We start from the raw sequence: 21,101 nt of genomic DNA on the forward strand, positions 1-21,101 counted from the left end.
GCTCTGTAGAAGGTATCTTCATGTACCATAGCAATTTCTTAGTTGTTGTCCCATGAGACTATTTTACAGTTGGTTGTTGGAAGGTCTGTGCTCAACACTGCCTCCTTTATCAGCCAATTTTCTAATCTCACTAAAAGAAACTTATTAATTGGAGAAGCTATGTTTTCCATAAATGCATGTTGCCCTGGCATTAAGAAGCAGACAATGGTAATGCCAACCAAGTCTAAGCAACAGTCTTTTTGCTCCCCAGGGCTGAAAAACTGGAAACGACCCATTTTTCACCAAATCCAGTACCACGGGTGCCATCACAGCATGGCCAGTTTACCAGACGTCATCCCTTTGACTCGCTGCCTGTGCCTCTGTTGCTCCAGCAGGAAGGCTTGGTCTTCTGATGGTGAGAAACATCCCACGCTCTCCCCTACGCTTGTTCAAACCCAATTGATAGTCATTTGTTCAGTGGTAACAGTGATTGCTTTTGCTAAGCTGTTCAAACCCTTTGGTCTGCTTTTGTAAACACTCTTATCCTTTGAAAATAGCGGTAAGACATTTCCTTTGTTTTCTTCCTGCAAACCTTTTTCAGTATCAGAGACGTGTTCCTAGTTGTTCAGTCATTTCATGAATATGAAACACATGTGGATTGCATTTTCATAGTTTAATCTATTTTCTCCATAAGCAATACAAGATGGGGGGGGGGGTTGACATGGAAATGCAAGCGATCTAGATTAAGGGTGACTATGCACATGTAATTCAAGAGAGTAGCTTTGGGGAAACATCAGCTAGGGGAAGAGAAAGAAGAAAAAATTGAATTCCATTGGATTTTAGTAACTTCAGATTGGTTTTGAATCATATTTACATGCTTTTCTATTTCTCATATGTTTGCAAGTTTTACTGCTGTAGTTCTAAGTGTCTTGGAGCTATGCGAATTAGTGGATATGTTATTACTGAGCAGAAGATGAACTGCGTTAGCAAGAAATGAGATCGGTCCCCAGAGTCCTACACAGGAAAGCTGTGGAAAACCTGGAGCTGAACCCAGGTCCCAGGAGACACAGAATGGCCCCAAAACGTATGGCGTTATGGGCCAGGAACTGCCAACAGGAAGCTCGACTCAAGTTTTAAAACTCAATTACCATGAAGTATGCTGAGGGAAGTAGGTACATTTTAGGCAAAATGCTCCCTGCCTCTTGCAGAGACCCAGGAGCTTTGTGGCTTTCTCTCTATTGCTTCCAGCGGTGGCTAAATGTGAGAATTTTGTGCAGTTTCAGATTGAGAATGAAAGTGAGAAATCATTTAACACCCGGAGCGCCAACAGGAGCATCAGCAGGAGCTGGATTGATGAAAATGCCCCATATTGATGGTGGTTTTAGGTTGGTTGTTTTCATTGTTGGTTGTAACCTTCCTCTGAATGCTTTTCTAAGTATGTATTTCAGGAGAAGGCAAAGACTTCTTGCAGGGTGAACCAAATAAGAAATTACGGTTCTTGAATGAGAGCTGTATCCATAAAATGAAATATATGACGTGACACAGTAAAAATAGGACCGTTGTCCTAAAGTCTTTAGATCTGACATTAAAAGTATACTTTGGGGATCAATCAAGTGATTTTGTCATAGTAATTTGATTCAAGTATTTTTTTGCTTGTATTGAAGACTTAAATTATACAGCCACCCACTGTCAATTAAATAATTTTAAATAATGCAGCTGCCAAACTTGACTGGTTTGGCTATTGGCTTTCCAGCATTTGGCCTTTTGCTGGGTAATATCTATTTCTTCACGGTCCTGTTTCTCCACCACAGCTGTGCTATCTGGAGGCCTCTCCTCGACAGGCGTGAGAGGGTGAAGTTGCTTCCTCTGTTTGTAAATACACAGAATCTGGCCCACAGAGGAATTTAATCTTCTCCAAACACCAGCCCTGCACTCCCATGTGCATTGGAGGTCTGGAGCACTGCCAACGCACCACGAGGTTGGCTGCGCACAACAAAATGACCAGGTAAAGGCATTGACTAAAGACTTGAGGTTCTGCTGACAAACCCAGCGTGGAGGACCTGGATGCCAAAGGCAAAGGTGGAGGTGGAACAGGTCTGTTTCCTGCAAAGATTGTACTTATGCCCATTTTTTCCCTTCTCCTGATTTTTAGACTGTGTTCGTTAGATGTGGAAAATACCGTAATTGTGTTGGTATAGAAATGGAGAATGAACTCCAAAATACTTGGATCTAGAGAATTGGAGCTTAGTTCTAGTGGGAATTAAGCAGGAGAATTTTCAAGTCATTTATGTTTGAAATGCATTCATAACTTTTGCTTCATAAAAAGAGAGAGTGATAAAAAATGATAGTAAAAATTCATATTTTGGAAATGGACATTCTCCTTTCTGACAATAAAAAGTAAAGGTAATTTGCTCTATTTCAAAAAGATTGTTAGTAGTTACTGTGATTTTAAGCAATGTAGCTTTAATGCTCAACACATATTAATCTTGCCGACTATAAAACATTCCTTTGATGGTAAGTTGATGATCTATGGGTTTGAATCAGAATTCATGTTTAGAATTAATGTCTTGGTTAAAAAGAAAAAAAACCTGCATGCAAACTCACGTGGTTTCATACAAGCTAGAGGCCAGTCGGCAGCCTTGTCTGCCTCGTCATAGCCACAGTGAAAGCTTTGCCCTTTGGAAATCCAGGCAGCTGGAAGGTACCTCTGTTGATGCGGGACTTCCTTATGTAATATACTTACTATTGAAATACCTAAGTGTAAATGTAAAAGTTAAGAAGAAAATACAAGAAAAAACACAGGAGGGTTTTTTTCTTCCTTAAGTGCTTTCATGGTTTTGCCTGTCTTTCGCTTGTTCCTCTTTTCTCCCAAATCCCATTTTTTCTTTTTATTCCTCAAAAAGCATGAACAGGAGAGTTGCTAATGAATTAAACAACCAGAAAAGTTTATGGTTTTTGTCCAGGACACTGATTTTTCTTCATGTTTGTGGCAGAGCTAGAACTGGAGTCCACACTGAGTCTCCATCCAGCACTGCTTCGCACTCATCAGCTGTTCCTCCAATTAAATTAACCGTCTGAAATTAACATACATTCCAGCATCGCCCGTTTAATTTCATTTTCTGTTTTTCCAAACTGAATTGCCTTTAATAAAAACTTTATAAAGGAGGATTTTTTTCTTGTCTACTAATGCCAATCTGGAGCCACCATTTATATGTTTTAAAGTTTTCAATTTGATTTAGCCAGAGTTATACCCTAAGTTAATGGAGAAAGCAGAGTAGGAATATAAGAAAACTTCTGAACTTACAGATAATGCAGAACACTATCAAGGTAGGTAATTAAAGGGAAAGAAGAAAAAGTCTCCTATTTTAATTCAAAAATAAAAGACGGGGAAACTAGTTCTGCAGCATGAACATTTCATTTCCCAATAGTAAAAGCTTGTTTATATCTGGGTCAAGAGAAAAAAAAAGTTGCTAAAATTAAGAAACACTCTAAAGATTGGATCTATTACATGTGAGTGAGGTTCAGTAAGAAAAACTGAATTGTCATATGGTGCAAACGATGTTTTCTTAATGGGATGGTGAGTTTGTGTTCGATTTTTTTTTTTTCTTGAATATTTACAAGAAAATGAACCCCTGTGTTTTGGTCCTGTAAATATCCACATCAGTTTTTCACCTTTCATTAGAAGGATTAATGCGCATAAATGTTTGCTGAATTGAATCTGTGACCCCCAGGTTAGATACGCAGAGAGATTGGACGGGGATCTCGTCGCTGAAAAGCAGCGCTCATATTCAAACTGCAGCGAGTGGAAGCTCTGCACTGTGCATTTCTACTAGAACTAAATGGGGGGGAAATGGCTTCATTATGGACCTTTTCTGTTGAAACACACCAAAAGTCTGAGCAAGAGACGTGCTTTCCAGCTTGGGTGAAGTGTCGCAGAGTATCTCCTGGTAGTGCCTTTTGGGCTGACGTGGGTCTCGTTTCTCCTTGTGTCTGCCTTTGCTTCGGTGAGAATGTGCTCGAGAGGGATCTTGTTTTGTTATTCGAGTCTGATGCTCTGTCTCTTGCTGGGATTGCTTAGCTATATATTTGTAATTTTATATCCACAGAAGTTTCTGAAAAATCTCTTAATTTTTGCAAGCCCTTATTTAAATAACAGGCACTTAATTATACACTGCAGCAAAGCTCAGCATCCCTTATGTTTTGCATGTGCATCCAATAAAAATTCCTTACTTAAAGAATTCAAAATCCCTGAGTAAAATCTGCACCTAAATTTGGGGTTTGAAGTTGGTTGGTCTAAGAGCTGTAGATTCCTACATTCGTCCATAGATGGCATGTGTCAAAGGCCCAGCTTTTCAAAGAAATTCAGTGTTTCCCACCTGATAGTAAGCAGTGAGGGCAAGGTAGAGGGATTTTCGAACGCCCCTATGTGCCCCAATTCCCTTCTTTTGGAATGCTATATTAGTCAGAAATTCCACTGTATTTTTTACCATCCATGTTTGTGTGGAAGCCCTCAAAAATCTCAGCTCCATTTTTTTCTCTTCTCAAAGCAGTCTTGTGAATAACAAACCCCACATTGTTCTTGGGTGTTCTGAATTTATTTCATGTCATCTTCTTAGGGGAAAAAAAAATACAGCTTCTCTCACTTAGCACCCTTTGGGACAGCAACTGCAGATGAAGAGCAAGCAATCAACATGTCAAGATAAAATTAGATTGCCACAGAGTACAAGGTTTGATCCAATATCTGTATCAGTTTTGGTTTTCAGCTGTGCACATCACAATAAAATAATACTTACTGAAGTTGTTTGGCACGAAGCAGTTCTAAAAGTATGCAATGCTTTTCATCTGTGTACATGTTGGGAAAAGGGTGGGGGTAGGAAATTTGGTATTTTACACTATTACTTCAATATTTAATTATAGTTACAAATCAGAAATTGATACAAGAGTCGGCACTTTTGCTGTGTTTCCATGCCTCAGAGGGAGATGCTGTATGTACTTAGTAGAGGACAGTGGTGGAGTTACCAGGGAGCGGTGTCCACAGAAGTGGTCTCCTGGAGCTCGGGGCTGTATTTTATAAGCAAATCTCCCAACTGCCTCCATTTACCACGCTCTGCTTTTCACTGGGGCATGGTTCTGAAGTGAGGAAAACAGATTAACTTTGGTTAAATGACGTGGGAGACAGGCTCCAGCAGCAACCCTAGCACGATCCGCTGGCATCCAGTTCAGAGCAGAGCCAGCCCAAAGCAAATGCCCTGAGCCAGGTACAGCTGGACGCTGCGTCCTCAGCCAGGACCTTCACTCCACAGACCCAGTCCTGCATGCTAACGTGGCCATAGTCCTTACAGACAGCTCTGATACGGCCAGGGGCTGCCCAGCATCTGGATTACAGCTTGCACATAAAGCATCTAAATTTTGACATCTTTTTTTTCAACAAAATGCCCTAATAATGTCAAGAAATAATAATATTTGCTTCCATTTCATTGTAAAAAAATAGTGAAAATATTTAAAATGTTCATTCAAAAATGTTTGGTTTGGGTCAGACTTGAAGCATCTAACAAAAATGAATTGCCAGCAACTTGGAAAATGACAGCTACGTGCTGACACAACCGACTCTGTCCATGCCGTATTAAATAAAAGCTATAGGCCTTTTTCTAACTGTTTGTACATCTTCCACTAGGTTTCTGGTTAACAATAACTGTCTGTCAAACTGAGTCATCAGGATACCCGAAGTTTGGCTGTGACTTCTGCGAGGGTATTGAGCCAGCGCCCGTGTTTAACCCCGGGGCATCGTGATTTGTACCGAGTGGAATCTTCAGCCATCGTAATGCCATTCAGCTCCACCGATAACGGCAAAGTCATTGATTTGAAATAATTGAGGATAAAGTCCATTTTCTCTTAAGTGTAAAAATATCGATATGCACACAGAGCCTTTTTGTATCACTCGTGGCCCAGTTAATCTGTTCAAGGGATTTAACCTGGTTCTGCTTGTACTCAGCTATAGGAGTCATATTATGAGACTGCAAGGATGTCCTCTGTCCTTGCATCGTTTAATTCTTCAGACCTGCTCCCACTGCTCTGTCAATAGCTTTCAAATTAATGGTCCAATCTTTTAAATTAATGAGTTTTCATCGACCTCAGTGGAAGTGGATCAGCGCCGAGACTCTCAGCCCACCCAGCCGTCCTCATCAGTACTTCATCTAAAAGTAGTTCACCTACTTTCACACATAAGCCCAGCACCTTGGAGCTCATTGGCTGAAGCCGTGTCATTCAGATCTCATTAAAGCAGCCATACGTGTCCTGCTGCTCTGGACAGAGAGGGTTTTCATAAGGAAAATTTTGTTTTAGTTCTGCAGTAACTCCAAGTTATTTTGGGTCCCTTTCTATGCTCGTTTAGCTCAAGCAACTGGTCTAGAAAGCCCTTAGCTCAGGATTTCCTGAGAGAGGAGATTTAGCACCTGCATTTTCCAAATCCCTAAATGAGGTTTGAAAAATCTTTGTTCAATAATTACAATAACAAAGCATCCTAAACAAAAATATGTTATCGGAGCAGCTCATAGGTGATGGAGACGTTACCAGTCGCTGTAAAATATTTTTTTTTCTGTAGAAAACACAGTGAGTCTTGAAGAGGGAGCACTCTGAAACGGCTAGGCTGTCACCCGGGATGCAGAAATCTCGATATTTGAGGATCCGTCACGAGCGCAGCCCGGAGTACATCTTGATTTTGCTTAAAAGCGCTTTCAAATGGCCGTCGCGGACGATTGATGGGACACAGGAGAGGACGAGGGGGAACGGACCTGGAAGCAGCCTTCACCACAGCGGGTAGACCCTGATCTAAACCCCACGGCCCCAGACCACGCTCCCACCCGCGGCAGTACCTCGGAGAGGCTTCGCCCTGCACCGGCTTCCCCGCGAGCAGAGCAGCCGTCCCCGGATGGCGGCATTGCCTTGAACTAGACCCACGTCAAGGACCCAGCTCCCTCGGCGCCCCAGCCAAACCTCTGGGGCCGGGGGGTGATGCGGCGTGGCAAAGCACGACCCAGCTGCTGACTTCTCTGGAGATTAACGTCAGGATCGAAGTGGCCCACAGGGTGAGCACTGAGAGAGGTGAAGCTGAGGACAAGATTCGCTTTAAAAGGGACTATAACAGGCCATAAAAGAAAGTCATGATTAAGCACCAAGAAAGGGGGAAAAGCCATGATTGTCTGATACTCAGCCTATCAAAGCAAATGAATAATGGTAAAAATCTATAACGTAAAACCACATCAAAAGAAAAGGATCTGTTATCATTAGCTGAAGAGACCAGACTGTCAATGTATTTTGCCGGGGTTTGCTTGTTGTCGTACACAGGGATAAAATCTAGCACAGACCAGGCTTTCTACAGAATGAATGGGGAGAGACATCAAGGAAATAAATAAAATAGATGAGGAAAAGATCTGCACTTTATAAAAAGTGTACAGCCATGAAGGGACCTTAAAAATATTAAAGCTTAATTTACAAAGAGCACTCCTGATTTCTGTCGTAAAATGTTCCAAAACAATCTCATGACTCAATTTCTGCAGCCATCGAAGTAGGAAGAATTACATAAGATTCTTGCTGTTTGCTTTATTTTATGCTTAACTCATATTCTCAATGATTCATTATCAAGATTTGTCAGGACTAATTAAGAAGAGTGCCAGCTGTGATAGCGTTTGATATCATGGCACCTTGCTCAGTGGGGACTCAACCAAGATAGCTCGTTGCGTAGAATTAGCTAATAGCAACTAGTGATTTAGTGGCTTGCTGTTAACTGTTGTCTGTGCCGTTGCAAAAGTTAAGGTATTTAGCAGCCCCTGCAGATATGTTGTTTCTTAATATGAAATTGAGTTTTCTGTAACTCTCTATTGAAACAAACAAACAAATTTATTAAATTACACATATGATTTTCTTTTCTGTGGTAAGCCACCTCTCTTTATTTAAAAAAAAAATAATTAAATTCAAAAAAGGGCACAGTTTTAAATTCAGGAAGGTATGACTATGAAAACAGTGCACGTGGTTATGACTTTGTGCCTGAGTTTTTAATTCTGGTGTGAACTGTACAGCAGGCTCATAAACCTCTGGAAGTAGTCTGGAAACAAAACCTTTCTGACCCATATTTTATACAGGCAAAGTCATCCATTGTATAACCTACGTGCAGTTCTGTGCGCCCTACTACCAAAAAAAAAAAGTAATTAAAAATGAATTAATTTCTGGGCAGCAATGGCAAAATATCAGAGACTGATTTACAGGGAAGTGAGGGGCAGGGGGGTTCGGAGGCACCCCAGCAGCTCCGGCTCTGCCCATCCAGACGCGTTCGACTTTGTCCCGGCAGCACCTGGGCTGCGGCGTGGAAGGCGTGGGAGCACCAGTCGGCACAGGTGGAGACCCTCCAGCTCTTAAAAATGAGATTATAGAAAGCAAGTCTTAAAAAAACTCAAGCCAAACAAAACTTAAACTCGGCACCTAAAATCAATGATATTTTTATCTTAATCGTTCTGAGCCTGTTGACCAGTAGCCTGTCTGTAAACAGGGATAATAATATCACTTATCTCGTGAAAATAAATTACTGCTTTTGAAACACTCAGACACCGTAGTCATGATCAAGCTAGACAAACCCAGGAAGAAGTTATTACTTCTGACTCAGTATGCAGCGAGTGCTCTGCAGGAGGAGTCTTGGGGACACACGCTGACGGCTGAGGATAAAGCAACGTATTGAATAACTGTTGATTAAGTGAGCGCTGCCTGTTCTGTGAGCTGAATGAGGTAGGGGCTCGGCAGAAAATAAAGTAATGTTTGATCGTTTAATTAAGAGCTACGTCATACCACATGCAGAACGGGCTGAGGAAGCGGTCCTGGTTCTGGCATTGTCAACCGTGGATTCTGCATACTTGATGTTGCTTTTTAAGTAGGCGGTGTGGCTTTTTCAGGGAAATACTCAAACAGAAGACTGAAAGGAGGAGGATGCCTGCAACTTCAGTGCAGGAAAAATTCCCTCTCTTCTCCTTTCCTTATGTCTTGGCTGTCTCGGAGCATCTCGGCAGCCTGTTCCTGGGCCGCTGGAGGCCTCGAGGTCCTGCCACAGCTGGGCCACAATGTTTTTCCCGGCTCTGTCGGGATGTCTGGGGGATGGCGAGGCCAGTTTTGGTTGCAGATGGGCGCTGCCCGCCCGGCTCTGCTTGGCACAAGGAGCACGGTTGGATGTTCACTGCACACAGATGTGTTGTGTGTTGGTTGGTGTCCTCTGAAGGGGACCAAATGCCGTGCCCTAATCAGGGGGCTGGTACAAACGTTACCAGCGAAAGGTTTTTTTCAGAAATAGACGAACCATTTTCTGTCTGAACTCTTTAGAAAAAAATGTCAAATATTTTCAAAGTATTTTTGCTTAAAATTTGGGAAAGCTGTAAAAACAGAAAAAGGGTGCTCATGACTGGGAGGAAAAAGCCTCTCAAGAGCATCCTGAGTGATTCCATCAGCCTAGCCTGTAGCTTTAATGCCACTTTGTCCCTTAGAAAACTCCAGGCACCGCAGACAGCCGGGAAGGAGGGGACCTGCCTGCACTGGCTGGATCAGTTTATCGTCTGACATTACAAAACTATTATTATTTCAAGAAAGCCGTCTTATTTAATTATCATGAATGTGCAATTCCTTCATTTTTAATTCAGCATTGGAGGAGATGTTCCAAGCATTAAATGAATCAAAATCTTCTTAGTAAATCAGAAACCAAAAGAATAAGAAGTGTTTGAAAAGAAAAAGTTATTGTTCTCTGTGGATTGCAGTGATTTTAATGATTTGGCTGAAGTGCCCATCTGATAGAGCTGCCTATTTGAAATATTTGTGATCTCAAAGGAACGGTTTTAAAGTGTCTCCTGTGTAATTGATTGATCCATTCCTCTCAAATGCTTGGATGGCTTTCAAAGCCAGGGGGACGGATATTGATGGAGCTTCGAGGGGGATGTGTCTTTTACGTGGTCTGGTGGGAAAAATGCCTCAGGGCTCCTCCTGTACCAAAGGCAGAGGCCAAGGTGTTCAACTAATGGGAGTTCCCATTTAGAAAGCAGGAATTGCTCAGAACTGACCCAAAACTCATTCCTGGGAGGAGCAAGGGCTTTCCTGCCCCGCCATCTTCGTCTTTCCCTGGCAGTGGGAAAGGTGGTACCCGACCCCTGCACTGGGACTCCTTTTTCTAAACATGCACTAAATAGATGGGATTGTTTCATAATGTTTTGTTTTCCAAAATGTAGCAAGTTTGGCTTTAAAACTGAGTGCGTGCTGGTATTTAGAAAAATTTTTATTTCACTTTTGGTCATTTCTGAAACTGTCGTCTTGATGGAGGCAATTGTGGTTTGAAAACCCAAACAAACTCAAATAAAGATCCCAAGAGTTGTTGACAATATGTTCCCCTGGCTATCCTGAAGGTGCTATGAATTAGTCTGGTGGTATTTTATAAAAATAACCTGTATTGATGAAAATTACCAAATTCATCATCTCTGCACTTGTAAAAACTTACAGTGTGATTATTTTTTTTTAATAGTATTATCAAAAATTATCTTTCCAAGTACGTTGAGCTCCTAATACGCAGGATATAATATATCATAGCGTAAGCTATGATAAAAATAAGAGCAGTCGCTGTTACCGCACACCGGCACCTTCTGTTATAGCTGCTCTTTTAGCAGTGAGCCTGCTTTCACAACCTAGATAACTTCCGAAAGGTTTATACCTTGGCAGTAAGTGCTTGGAGCTCCCTTGCAGGCTCAGCGAGCGCTCCTCCATCCCCGCGCCAAGGCACATCCCTCCCCACGGGAGAATTTAACGGTCTGGAAGCGACCCGGGGATGCGGCACCGTCACCTCCCGTGCGCGGAGCCGCAGGTGAGGGCTCCAGCCCTGGGCTGTGCCTGCTCTGCCAGGTCACGGAGCATCTGCCACCCTGCGTCGGGTGCCGGGGGGTCTCCCTGTGACTCAGCACCGCGGGGACCCTTGCACCACGTCAGCCACGGGCTCCCTCCCGTTCGTGGCATGTGCCGGCACAGCGGTGACCTCCCTCCAACACGGGCAGGAGGCGAGGGAGGAAAGCTTTCCGTCAAGGACTTGGACTCGTTGCCCCGTCTAACAGATTGGCTTCAACTTACGGCCAAGGGTTTTCTCCTTCCTCGTCCTCCCAGAGCCTTTTTCTTTTTTAAGCAGTAGCAGCGTGCGCACAGGTGGCAGGACCCAGGAGGTGACTGAAAATGGAAAATAACCGTGTATGTGTAAATTTGTGGATTTTTGCAAGCATCAGAGAAAGACAAATGTGTCTCTCCATGGAGCAGCTGAGGTTGGCTCTCAGAGCTGCACTGCTTTGGGTTTATATGGGATCGCATTAGCATGTTGCAACAGAGAATTAGGCCCAGATACTTTGTGGTTTAGCACAAAGTATTTATTGCATTTTTTTCTTCATAGACTTGGGAACAATCCATAACATGTATTTTAGATTTACTAACTTAATATGTGTTATGAATTATAATTTATTTATGATCTATATTATATTTTAATAATTTATAACCCAATAATTTATAATGATATAAATATATAAATAAATTTTTTCTTATATAAATTAAGATCTAGCAAGAGATCCAAGCTACTATATCCTTGAAGAGAATTTGCTGTCCCCTGTTCTCCCTGGAAACCAGAGCCACACTGACACCTTTTCTTTGTAAACAGCAACAGCAAAGCACCGAGTTAAGGATCAGAGTTTTTCACTGGCCTCTGCTCCAAAAATTCATTGTTTTCTGAACGCCAGATAATCAGGAGCTCTGGCTGCTATCCCAACACTGACTTCACCCAACAAATTAATTGCTTGTTCCATGTCCGTTACAGTTGTTCAAAATCACCTCCAACTGTGCGCGGCAGCATCATGCTACATTACCAAAATTTGAAATATTGTTTTAGTTCTCCTTTCTGCTAGTCCATTGCCCTTTGTTTTGCTTCCACTGGTCGGTTATAACACGATTTTTTGTTCACTCTGCCAGTTGCCCACATAAAAGCACTTTTTAATTACACGGCATCTTTGAAAGTAGGTGCGGGTAAGATCCTCCTGTGATGGAAATTGCATAGCTCCCCTGAAGGACGCCAGCTATGATGCTGATTTCTTTCTGGCAAAGTCTTTGCTTACCCGGTAGCAATTTGGCTGAATCCATGATCTTATTTGACAGACGAGTTAAGAAATGTTCTTGAATATGCTTTTGGATGTGTTTAACCACTGTTTACTTCTAAACAAATTCTCTTGCTGAAAAGATCAGGCTGGAGTTTTGGTTTGGGTTTGTTTGTTTGTTTGTCTGTTTGTTTTCTGGTGAAGTTTTGTTTTGTTTTGTGGGTTTTTTTGTGAAGCAAACCTTCACTGGGGGAGACGGAGCATGTCCCCAGCACTGCAAGGCGTGCAGGCAGTGGAAGTGTGCCCGTGGGTGGTAGGGGCATGGGTGGGCTTCTGGGTGCCCGGTCCTACCTGGAGTGGTAATAGGGCCCACGTGTGTCAAAACCCAGTTCCGACCGCCTCTGCGCATCGTTATTGGGGTGAGAAAAGTCGAATAGCTTCATTCTTACCGTAGGACGTCTGCAGCTTGTGCCAGTGTGAGCGTAGTGCTCCCACGGCTGAACCAGGACATCAACAGAAAGCGTTCGCCCTCTCTGGGAACTTAGCGAGCGACTTGTGCTGGGAATTTGATTTGGTACAAGAATGACTAATGGTGAAGTGAAATACAAAACGTCACATTGAAATGACTTTCCCACCATTCCCATATGCTTCTGTCAATATTCCCATTAAATACATAAAATGCTATTTTACTGTAATAACATTGCTTTCCCAGAGTCATTTCAGATTAGGGCTACAACTTTAACATGATTTAGTATGTCGTAACTCGAAATTCTCACTGATGGCTTTAAGAGTCGGTGAGTTCAGTTTTGAGTGGACATAATCTAATTTTTGCTTAGGAACTGCTTGTTGAATCCACTTAGTGTAGCTATTCTGGTGGGCCGTAAGGGAGGAGAGGATTTTTTTAGATTCAGTGGGATACGGGCTGTTACGCAGCGCAGGTGTGATATGCTCACGGTGGTATTTAGTCAGCGTTGTCTCACCTCCAGGTATTCAGTAATCCAAACCAAAATGAAATGCTTCTTCAAAGTAAAATATGGCAGTGACTGATGCACAGGCTATTATATTTAGTTTCTTGTCTGAGAGGGCCAGATTGAATGTAGGTAGCTGACTGCACATAGTGGATGGAGATCAGGTACGATGAAAGGGAGATTACTGGCTATTTTAAGAGTTAAACTTAAAAAGCAGGAAATTGAAAAACTGATAAACAGGTTTTTTTCAGGCGACGTCCAATTAAACAGTGGTAGTCATTACCACAGGAGGCCACCGAAGCCAAGTACTTAGCAAGAGTGGAAGAGGGACTGGGCATTTTTACGGATATCAAGAATATCCAGCGTAATGATTAACTATATCAATTTTTGTAATGTAATTAGAATAATTTTTCATGCTTCAAGGCTTAAACCAGTTTCTATATATGAGAGACCAGGAAGAGACTTATGGTAGGAACAGATTAAAGACATCTGCATACTGCAGAGTTCCTGCCTTTTCTTCTGACACATCTGCTGCTATTCCAAGAGAAGATACTGGGCTGGGACGGACCCTGGGTCTGCCTTGATCAACTGTGTCATTTTCTGTGTTGCCTGAGGGAATCTGGTGCAGAATACATAGACTAATTTTTTAGGTAAACCAGGGCATGAGGAAAAGGAGGATGAAGTAGACAGCAGATGGGTTTTCAGTAATTTTGAGAGGATAAACATGTTGAATGTAACTGCAGATTCGCCCAAAGGGAAAAAAAACAAAAATCAACAGGAAGCTTTCAAAATCATGAGGTAGCTTCCTGCAAAACAATGAGATTTATTAGAAAAGATGATTTGTATTTACATCCTTTCTGAATCTTGAGCACTTAAGGCAAACTTGAGTCATGCTTGCAAACTCTTCTCTACAACCACTAGAGTCAGATTTTTTAATAATAATAAATACAGCTAAGATTCTCGAAGAGGAGCTTTAAGTGGGCAAGAGGTAAATAAACGCTGAAGAGCTTACACTTTAACTGCGCACGTTCAGATGTCAAAGGGGGATGGAGCTGATGTTACCAAGGACTAGCTGAGGAGGAAAGCACTTACACTGCACAGCAGGTGAACTGACGTAAAGAGCTAAGATGCATGTATGCCTCGAGGGGTGGTAAATGAGCACTGGTTACGCTGCAGCTCGACTGGCAGAGGTTGGATGAGGAGTGGGTGTCCGATCCTGGGGCTGTGGGGAGGCAGCAGCCAAGTCACCAGCATCTGTGACACCCCCAGCACGTGTGTGCTCCATCCTGCACGTGAACTTTCCACTCTCAGGATGATGACGGTGGAGACGTGCGGGTTTGTCGGGAAAGTACGGCTGTGCTTTCAGCCAGTGATGAACAAAAATGATAAATGACAAGGCCTGGGTGATGGCACAGGCTGCGTCACGATACCCAAATTACAATGAAATAGTTTCTTACGATGTTTGCAGGCCACGGAAAAACTAAATTTTGGTCCCAAGCCCCAAAATTATAATTTCTAGTGGAGAAGTCCAGCTGCTTTTACTGTTGTTAATGCTTGTTATATCCTGGCCCTACTTCAAAATCCTCCAACCCACTACGTCTGTCCAGTTCTGCTGCTGCTCTCCAGGTGTCCCCTTTCACCAAGGAATATTCAGATGCCTTCTCTGGTTGTGGTGGTACTTGAATAGCACCAGTTTGGAAACCTTGGCTGTAGTAACTTCTGCCAAATACAAGTGGACACAGAGAACCAACATACAAGGGAAAGAAAAAAAGGCTGAAAAATACAGTAAGGACACAATTTAAAAAATGCAGAGATTTTTAAGGTGTTAAAATGCCTTAATAATTATTGGAAGATGCATCACTAACACCTAGCCAGCTCCATCTCAGTCAAGACCCAGCCAGCAAAGCCACTCACTTGTGACTGCCAGACTAGTCGCGCTGCAACATTGCAGTGTTGTGAGATAAAATTTGGCCATGCCGAAACAGATCAAACCCATCAGTTTTTACTGGTATTTTTTACTGTTACAACAGTAACAGTTGTGTTACTCTGACTTCACTGAAATATAATGTGTTGGCAATTAAGCAATCACTGTAGCTGTCTTTTGGTGAGTAACACTTCAGAGTTGTAGCTGGACTAGGCAGGCTGAGCTACTACACATCGAGCGCGGCTGGTCTGGTGGGTGTTAGGGGCCAAATGATCAACCGCGGCTATACTTGATCTGGTATTTATGAAGGAGGAGTTAAAGGTTGTCTCCAAAAAATGTGCTTGGTCTGGCGGGAACCAGGTGTCAGAGATGTATTTTGCATTACTCTTGAACCGGGAATGTGACAGGGCGTGGACTTGCTGGTCAGCAGGGAATGGCAACAGGTGGGTGTCTCTTTGGCCGTTACGGTTTGGGGATGAAGGGAACAAACCCAGGATGTTCCAGCATCCTCGAGATCGGGGTGTGCCGAAGAAAAATGGGTGTGGAGACCTTGAAATAGAACAAGATCGGCTGCCTTACTTCGGTTTTGGGAGTATGGGGTTACATCCAAACTCCTCCTCCTCACCGGCTCCATTGGTATCCACCTTAGCGGGGAGGAGGATCTCTTTTTTTTTTATGTCAAACCGGATGGCTGGTTTGGATGCAATAGGCTTGCTAGCACGCTCCTGCACCTCGGCGGCAGGCTTCGGCGCGCTGGCTCTCCTCGCCCGCCGGACCCCGCCGGGATCCCCAGCTCGCCCCGCTCGCCGCCGCGGCACTGCCGGTCCCTGCTAGCTAGGGGCGCCCGCTGCCCGAGGCTTCCCCGCCGGGAGGAGGAGGAGGAGGGGGGGAGGAGGAGGAGGAGGATGCTCCAGTGGGGCTGAGCGGCCGTCCCCGTCCCCCCAGCTCCTCCCCGGAGGCTCCTTTCGCGGGTGCTTCCCAGCCGCGGGCAGCCGCGCATCCCCCGCCGCGCCCGGCTCCGGCTCCCGGCCGCTGCGCTCCCGCTCCGGTCCCGGAGAGCGGGGCTGCCCGGGCTCTCCCCTTCCTTCCCCGGCGCCGTCGGGGTCCGGCCGGCCTCCGCGCCACCTGTAGCCCCCCCCCCCCCCCGACCCCCGTAACTCGCCGGACCCGGGGCCGCCGCCCGGCTCCATCCCCATCCCCATCCCCATCCCCATCCCCATCCCCATCCCCATCCCCATCCCCGGGCCGGGCTCGGGCGGCGCGGCCGCATCCTGCGCAGCGGCGGGCGGGGCGGAGGAGGGGGCGGGAGGCGGAGAGGACCAGCCACCATTTAAAGCGGTAGCGGCGCGGCGCGGCTCCCCAGTGCCGTGCTGCCGCGGAGCGCGGCGGAGGCAGCCGCGGCCAGGGCGGGCGGGAGCGGCCGAACCCCCCCCGCCTCCGCCGCCGCCTCCCCGGCCCGGCCCGGCCCGCCCCGCCGCCCCCAGCCCCTCCGGGCTGCATGAAGGCACAGGGGAGCGCGGGCGGGAGCGTGGGGCATCGCCCGGGGCATCGCCCCGGCGGCGGCGGCACCGGCACCGGCACCATGGTCCGCCTGGGCAGGCTCCTGCGGCTCCTGACTCTGATGAAGTTGCCCTGCTGCCTGCTGGAGTTCCTGCTCTCCGAGGCGGCCCAGGGGCAGGAGATGTACGCGCCCCACTCCATCCGGCTGGAGGGGGACATCACCCTGGGCGGCCTCTTCCCCGTCCACGCCAAGGGCCCCCCGGGCGTGCCGTGCGGGGACATCAAGAAGGAGAACGGCATCCACAGGCTGGAGGCGATGCTCTACGCCCTGGACCAGATCAACAGCGACCCGGACCTGCTGCCCAATGTCACGCTGGGCGCTCGCATCCTGGACACCTGCTCCCGAGACACCTACGCGCTGGAGCAGTCCCTCACCTTCGTCCAGGCTCTCATCCAGAAGGACACCTCCGACGTGAGGTGCACCAACGGGGAGCCGCCCGTCTTCGTCAAGCCGGAAAAAGTAGTTGGAGTGATCGGGGCGTCGGGAAGTTCGGTGTCCATTATGGTGGCCAACATCCTCCGGCTCTTCCAGGTAGGGCTGCGCCGCGCCGGGCGGGTCGCCGAGCTCCTTCCCGGCCGGGCCGGGCCGTACCGCGGGGCTCTGTCCGCCGGGGACCGGTGGTGGAGGCGGCCGCGGCCGCCCGCCGCTCCGGACTCTGTTCGTGCGCCTTCAGGCGCTTCTTTTGGCTCCCCTCCGGAGCATCTTGTTGCCCTCCCAGCCACCCTCCCTGCTTCAGCATCCTCCTCCGGTGCGTGGCACTTTCTGGATTTGTCGCCCCATTTGCAAGAAGCAATCCGTGAAGGGAAAGGAGGAGGGGGAGGAAAAAAAAAAAAATGGAAAAAAAAAAAAAAGGAGGAAAGGCGACGATTGAGATGGATTTGCGTTAGAGAGAAATATGGCTCGGCAGAGACGCGGGCGCAAGGCAGCGGGGGCACGGCCGGGACGGGCTTCTCGCATGAAATCTCCGCGCTGTGCGAGGGCAGGATGTCCCGGGGGGCGGGGGGGTCGGGGGCTCGGGGCGGGGGGGCTTTCCCCGGCGGCACTTGACGGAGCTGGGGCAGCGCTGGGCAACTCCGGGCACCCCACCGCTTCCCGGGGCCGGCTGGGGCCGGGGCTCCCCCCGCTCTCCCGAGACGGTGGGGGGGTACGGAGCCGAGCCCAGACCCCCGCTCGGAGGGGAGGCGGCGGAGGGGCCGGGCAGCGCGGCCGTCCCGGGGGCCGGGGGCGGCCAGCCGGGCTCCGGCCGCAGCCCGGGAGCGCCGCTCCACTCCGGGAAGCGCCGAGGGAAGATGAGCGGAGCCGGGGGATTAAAGCATCGTGTGTGCGTGTGTGTGTGCGTGTGCGGGGGAGATGCTCTGCAGCGCCTGCCCGTTCCGCTGCCGCCCGCCCCCTCCCTCCCCACCCCGGGTCTCGCTGCGATCGTGCCCCTCCGGGCGCCGGGGCTGGCTGTCGGGGCACGGACACTTGTCCCCCGTCGTCGTCCCCCCCCCCTCCATCTCCTCTGCTGCACCCTCCTGCCCTTCCTTCTCCGGCACCCCAAGTCCGGGAGACGGCATCTGTGCGGGGCTGAGCCGGGGTTTGGTTCCCCGGCGGCGTGGGGGGGGCGGGTCGGGGGCTCCTGGCTGGGGGGTGTCCCCCCCCGGGGCGCTGGGTGAAGCCGGCGGGGCCCGGCAGCGAGCCCCGGGTGCTCCTCGGCAGCGATCGCGGGTGCAGTGACAGTGACACAACCGCCACCAGATGCATCGTGAGCAGCGGAGTTTCTCGCTTCCTATCCTACGCCTTCACATGCGGAAGGTGGTGGTGGGGTTTATTTTTATTTTTGTGCAGCGGGCGGAGAGATCCCCTGCTTTTCCCAGCTGGAAACTTGTGAGGTTTTCACGGCAAATCCACTCTCTGCTGTCAGCAGTCATCGTTACTCCTTATTCCCATCTGGCTGTCAGTGCCAGGTACGGCCGTCACATGCAAGACGAACGGAGCAATGCGCCTTCTCGCATCGCTGCCCTTTGCGCTGCCCAGCCGGACTCGGTCCTGTCCATTTTCCTGGCAGAACATTAAGGATCTGGTTTTGTTTTCCTTGCTCGCCTCCCCCTCTTGGCAAATTAAAATGCGACTTGTATTGCTTCTGGATTCAGCGGTGTACTGAATCTCTGACAATTTGTGCGGCTTTAACGTGCGGGTCTTTGTATTGCAATGCTACCGCCGAGAAAGCAGCCCTGCCCGTGTGCGCGAGCAAGCTTGGCATCGCTAGGTACGCTGTACTTATTTCTGTTCGAGACTTCTTGCATTACAAACACCCCTTCCTGGGCTGCAAAACAGATGATCTCATGTTCTGCTTGAGCTGGAGCCGAGAAGCTTGGAGGGATGCGAGCGGTGCTGAAGTTCTGCTGAAGTACCGGTTCAGCAGACACTGACCTGCTGTAGACTTCCACCAGCCAGTAGATTGAGATGAGCCAGCTGTTTTATACTGAATCTCATTCAAGAGCAAATCCTGGGCACTCTCGACTGAGATCTCGCTCAGAAGGAAATCCTGGGCACTGGGAGCCTTTTGTGTAATGCCACAATACCTGCAAAATCTTTGATGATATGTTATGTAATAGAGTTTGCAGAAAATCAGACATTTGGGCAGTTTCTGCGTTTAGAGAGATTTATATAAATCTAAACGTTTTAATGTGTTGTGACTAAGCATCTGTTCAAAATTGCTTTTTAACCAAATCATCCAGAAAGCAGGAACTGGTACATACTGAGAGAGATTTTACTGAATATGTATTTTACAGCTCAGTTCTGCCTTCTTTAAGCGGATTTTTCATGCAATAAAACTGTTCCTTATTGTCCTCTCCTCCCTCAAAACACAGTTCAGGTCATGTCCCAGCCAGAGAGAAATAAGAAAGAAAGAACTCTTTTAAGAGAGAGGAGGAGAACTGGACCTATTAAGCAACTAAGTACTGTTGCGTGGAGATGGGTGAGAAGCTGTAAGTTACTGGAAAGAAAAAAACCAACCAACTCCCCAACCATAAAAAACTTGTTAACCTAAATACTTTCTCAAAAGCATGAGCTGTTGCAGCCAGCTTGCTTCTCATGGGTCACTCTAGGTTTTACTGACCATGGCAGTGGTGAAGGGTGCGTGAATGGCTCTGGAACACTTATTTTCATGCCCAAGCTGGCTTTTCCCTAACATCTCGTAGAAGAAAACTCTTTCCATCTGTGGAGGCCTCTGCAAAGAAATCTTACTAGTGTTTACATTTCTCTGACAGTATCTTGGAAGAGAAGTATTTGTACTCTACCGTAATGTAGGGCAAAAAAAAAAAAAGTATATATATATATAAAACCCATGCAGAGCACAGTGGGGTTTCCTCAGCCAGCTACTGATGCTTAAGGGGCTTTCTCTCCAGGATGGGTAAGATTTAGGCTATTCATCTCCCTCTCTGCACGTGAAGTTACGATAGCTCTCCATGCAGCTCACCTGCCTGTTCCCAACCTAGCACAGAGGGTTGGGAGCATCTTCAGCTAATGCCAACAGGTGGGTCAGCAGGGGAAAACGGTACTGAGGTCCTCCGGTTTGAATTCATCCATGTAATCACTGTTTGAAGTTTAGTAGAGGCTTTCCTTTTGTAAAAAAAATGATGTGAAGTATCTGCATTAGACTTGGGCTTTTTCCCGTGTGATGAAAGCAAAAGTCCCTCCCCCTGCCTCTATATCTGCCTCCCCACTTATCCCTGAATCGCACCTTTGATAAAAGATGATGGGACTAGTCGGGGCGGGGGGACTTTCCCTGGAGCCGTGGGGATGGCACCGAGTCCCAGCTGCTGCCCGAGCGAAGGGAAGCTGTCGCCCCGACTCTGCCTGCCTTTGACGTGCTCACGCTGATGGAGCGAAGCTGTCGGGGCTGCTGAGACTCGGGCGCAGTCAGCGCGGGTCGCGGCTCTCTAAGTCACGCGGGATGTGTCGGTGCATTGGAGGTGGGCACAGCCATTGCCAATGAGGGCAGTATGTCTCCTAAGGCCAAGCACGTGAGGATTTCTCTTCCAAAATTACAACTAACAAGAGATGCAGCGGCCCTGCACCAGCGCAGGGTTTAGACAAAGGAGGAGGCTTTACACCCCAGTTCAGTATCTGTCGTTGCCATGAACTTTGTGGGGGATCTTCCGTGAGTTACTTCATTTAAAATGTTGAAGAGCATCCCGGCAGCGCACCGAGGTCCCATCTTGAGGAGCAAGTTGGACCCCACGCCTGAGACGTACTGCAGCACGGCTGGATGTTTCACTCCCTTTTGAAGACAACGCAGACGAGCTCTCTCCAGTTTGGCAAGGGGTCGAGCTGGGGGGTGCCTCTGGCTGGCTGCTTCATTTTTGCAGCTCTCTGGTATTTAACTTCATCCTCCTGAGAAGCAGGGATGAGCTCCTGGCAGGAGTTCGTGTGAGATAGCCCCTTCTGAGTACGTCCCTCTGTAGACAAGACCTCCTGTTCTCCAGGGGTTGTGCCCCATCTGTGTCCTGGACGAGGAGGGATGGTTAAGCCCTGAATTTTGGGAG

At 47.4% G+C, this 21,101-nt stretch overlaps 1 protein-coding gene across 5 annotated transcripts in view; it reads left to right on the forward strand.

Annotated features, from left to right (window-relative positions):
- Window positions 1-16,427: 16,427 nt before the first annotated feature.
- Window positions 16,428-21,101, forward strand: part of GRM7 (glutamate metabotropic receptor 7) — a 317,615-nt gene continuing 312,941 nt past the window's right edge. For 2 of the 5 annotated variants that reach the window (XM_052778041.1, XM_052778045.1), the window contains exon 1: window positions 16,430-17,103. In XM_052778041.1, coding sequence (XP_052634001.1) covers window positions 16,510-17,103 — 594 coding nt within the window. In that variant the 5' untranslated portion in view covers window positions 16,430-16,509. Of the gene's footprint in view, window positions 17,104-21,101 lie in introns of all 5 variants that reach the window. The other 3 variants (XM_052778044.1, XM_052778043.1, XM_052778042.1) reach the window with 3 other exon arrangements.

This window comes from Harpia harpyja, chromosome Z (genome assembly GCF_026419915.1).
Source record: "Harpia harpyja isolate bHarHar1 chromosome Z, bHarHar1 primary haplotype, whole genome shotgun sequence".
Lineage (NCBI taxonomy): Eukaryota > Metazoa > Chordata > Aves > Accipitriformes > Accipitridae > Harpia > Harpia harpyja.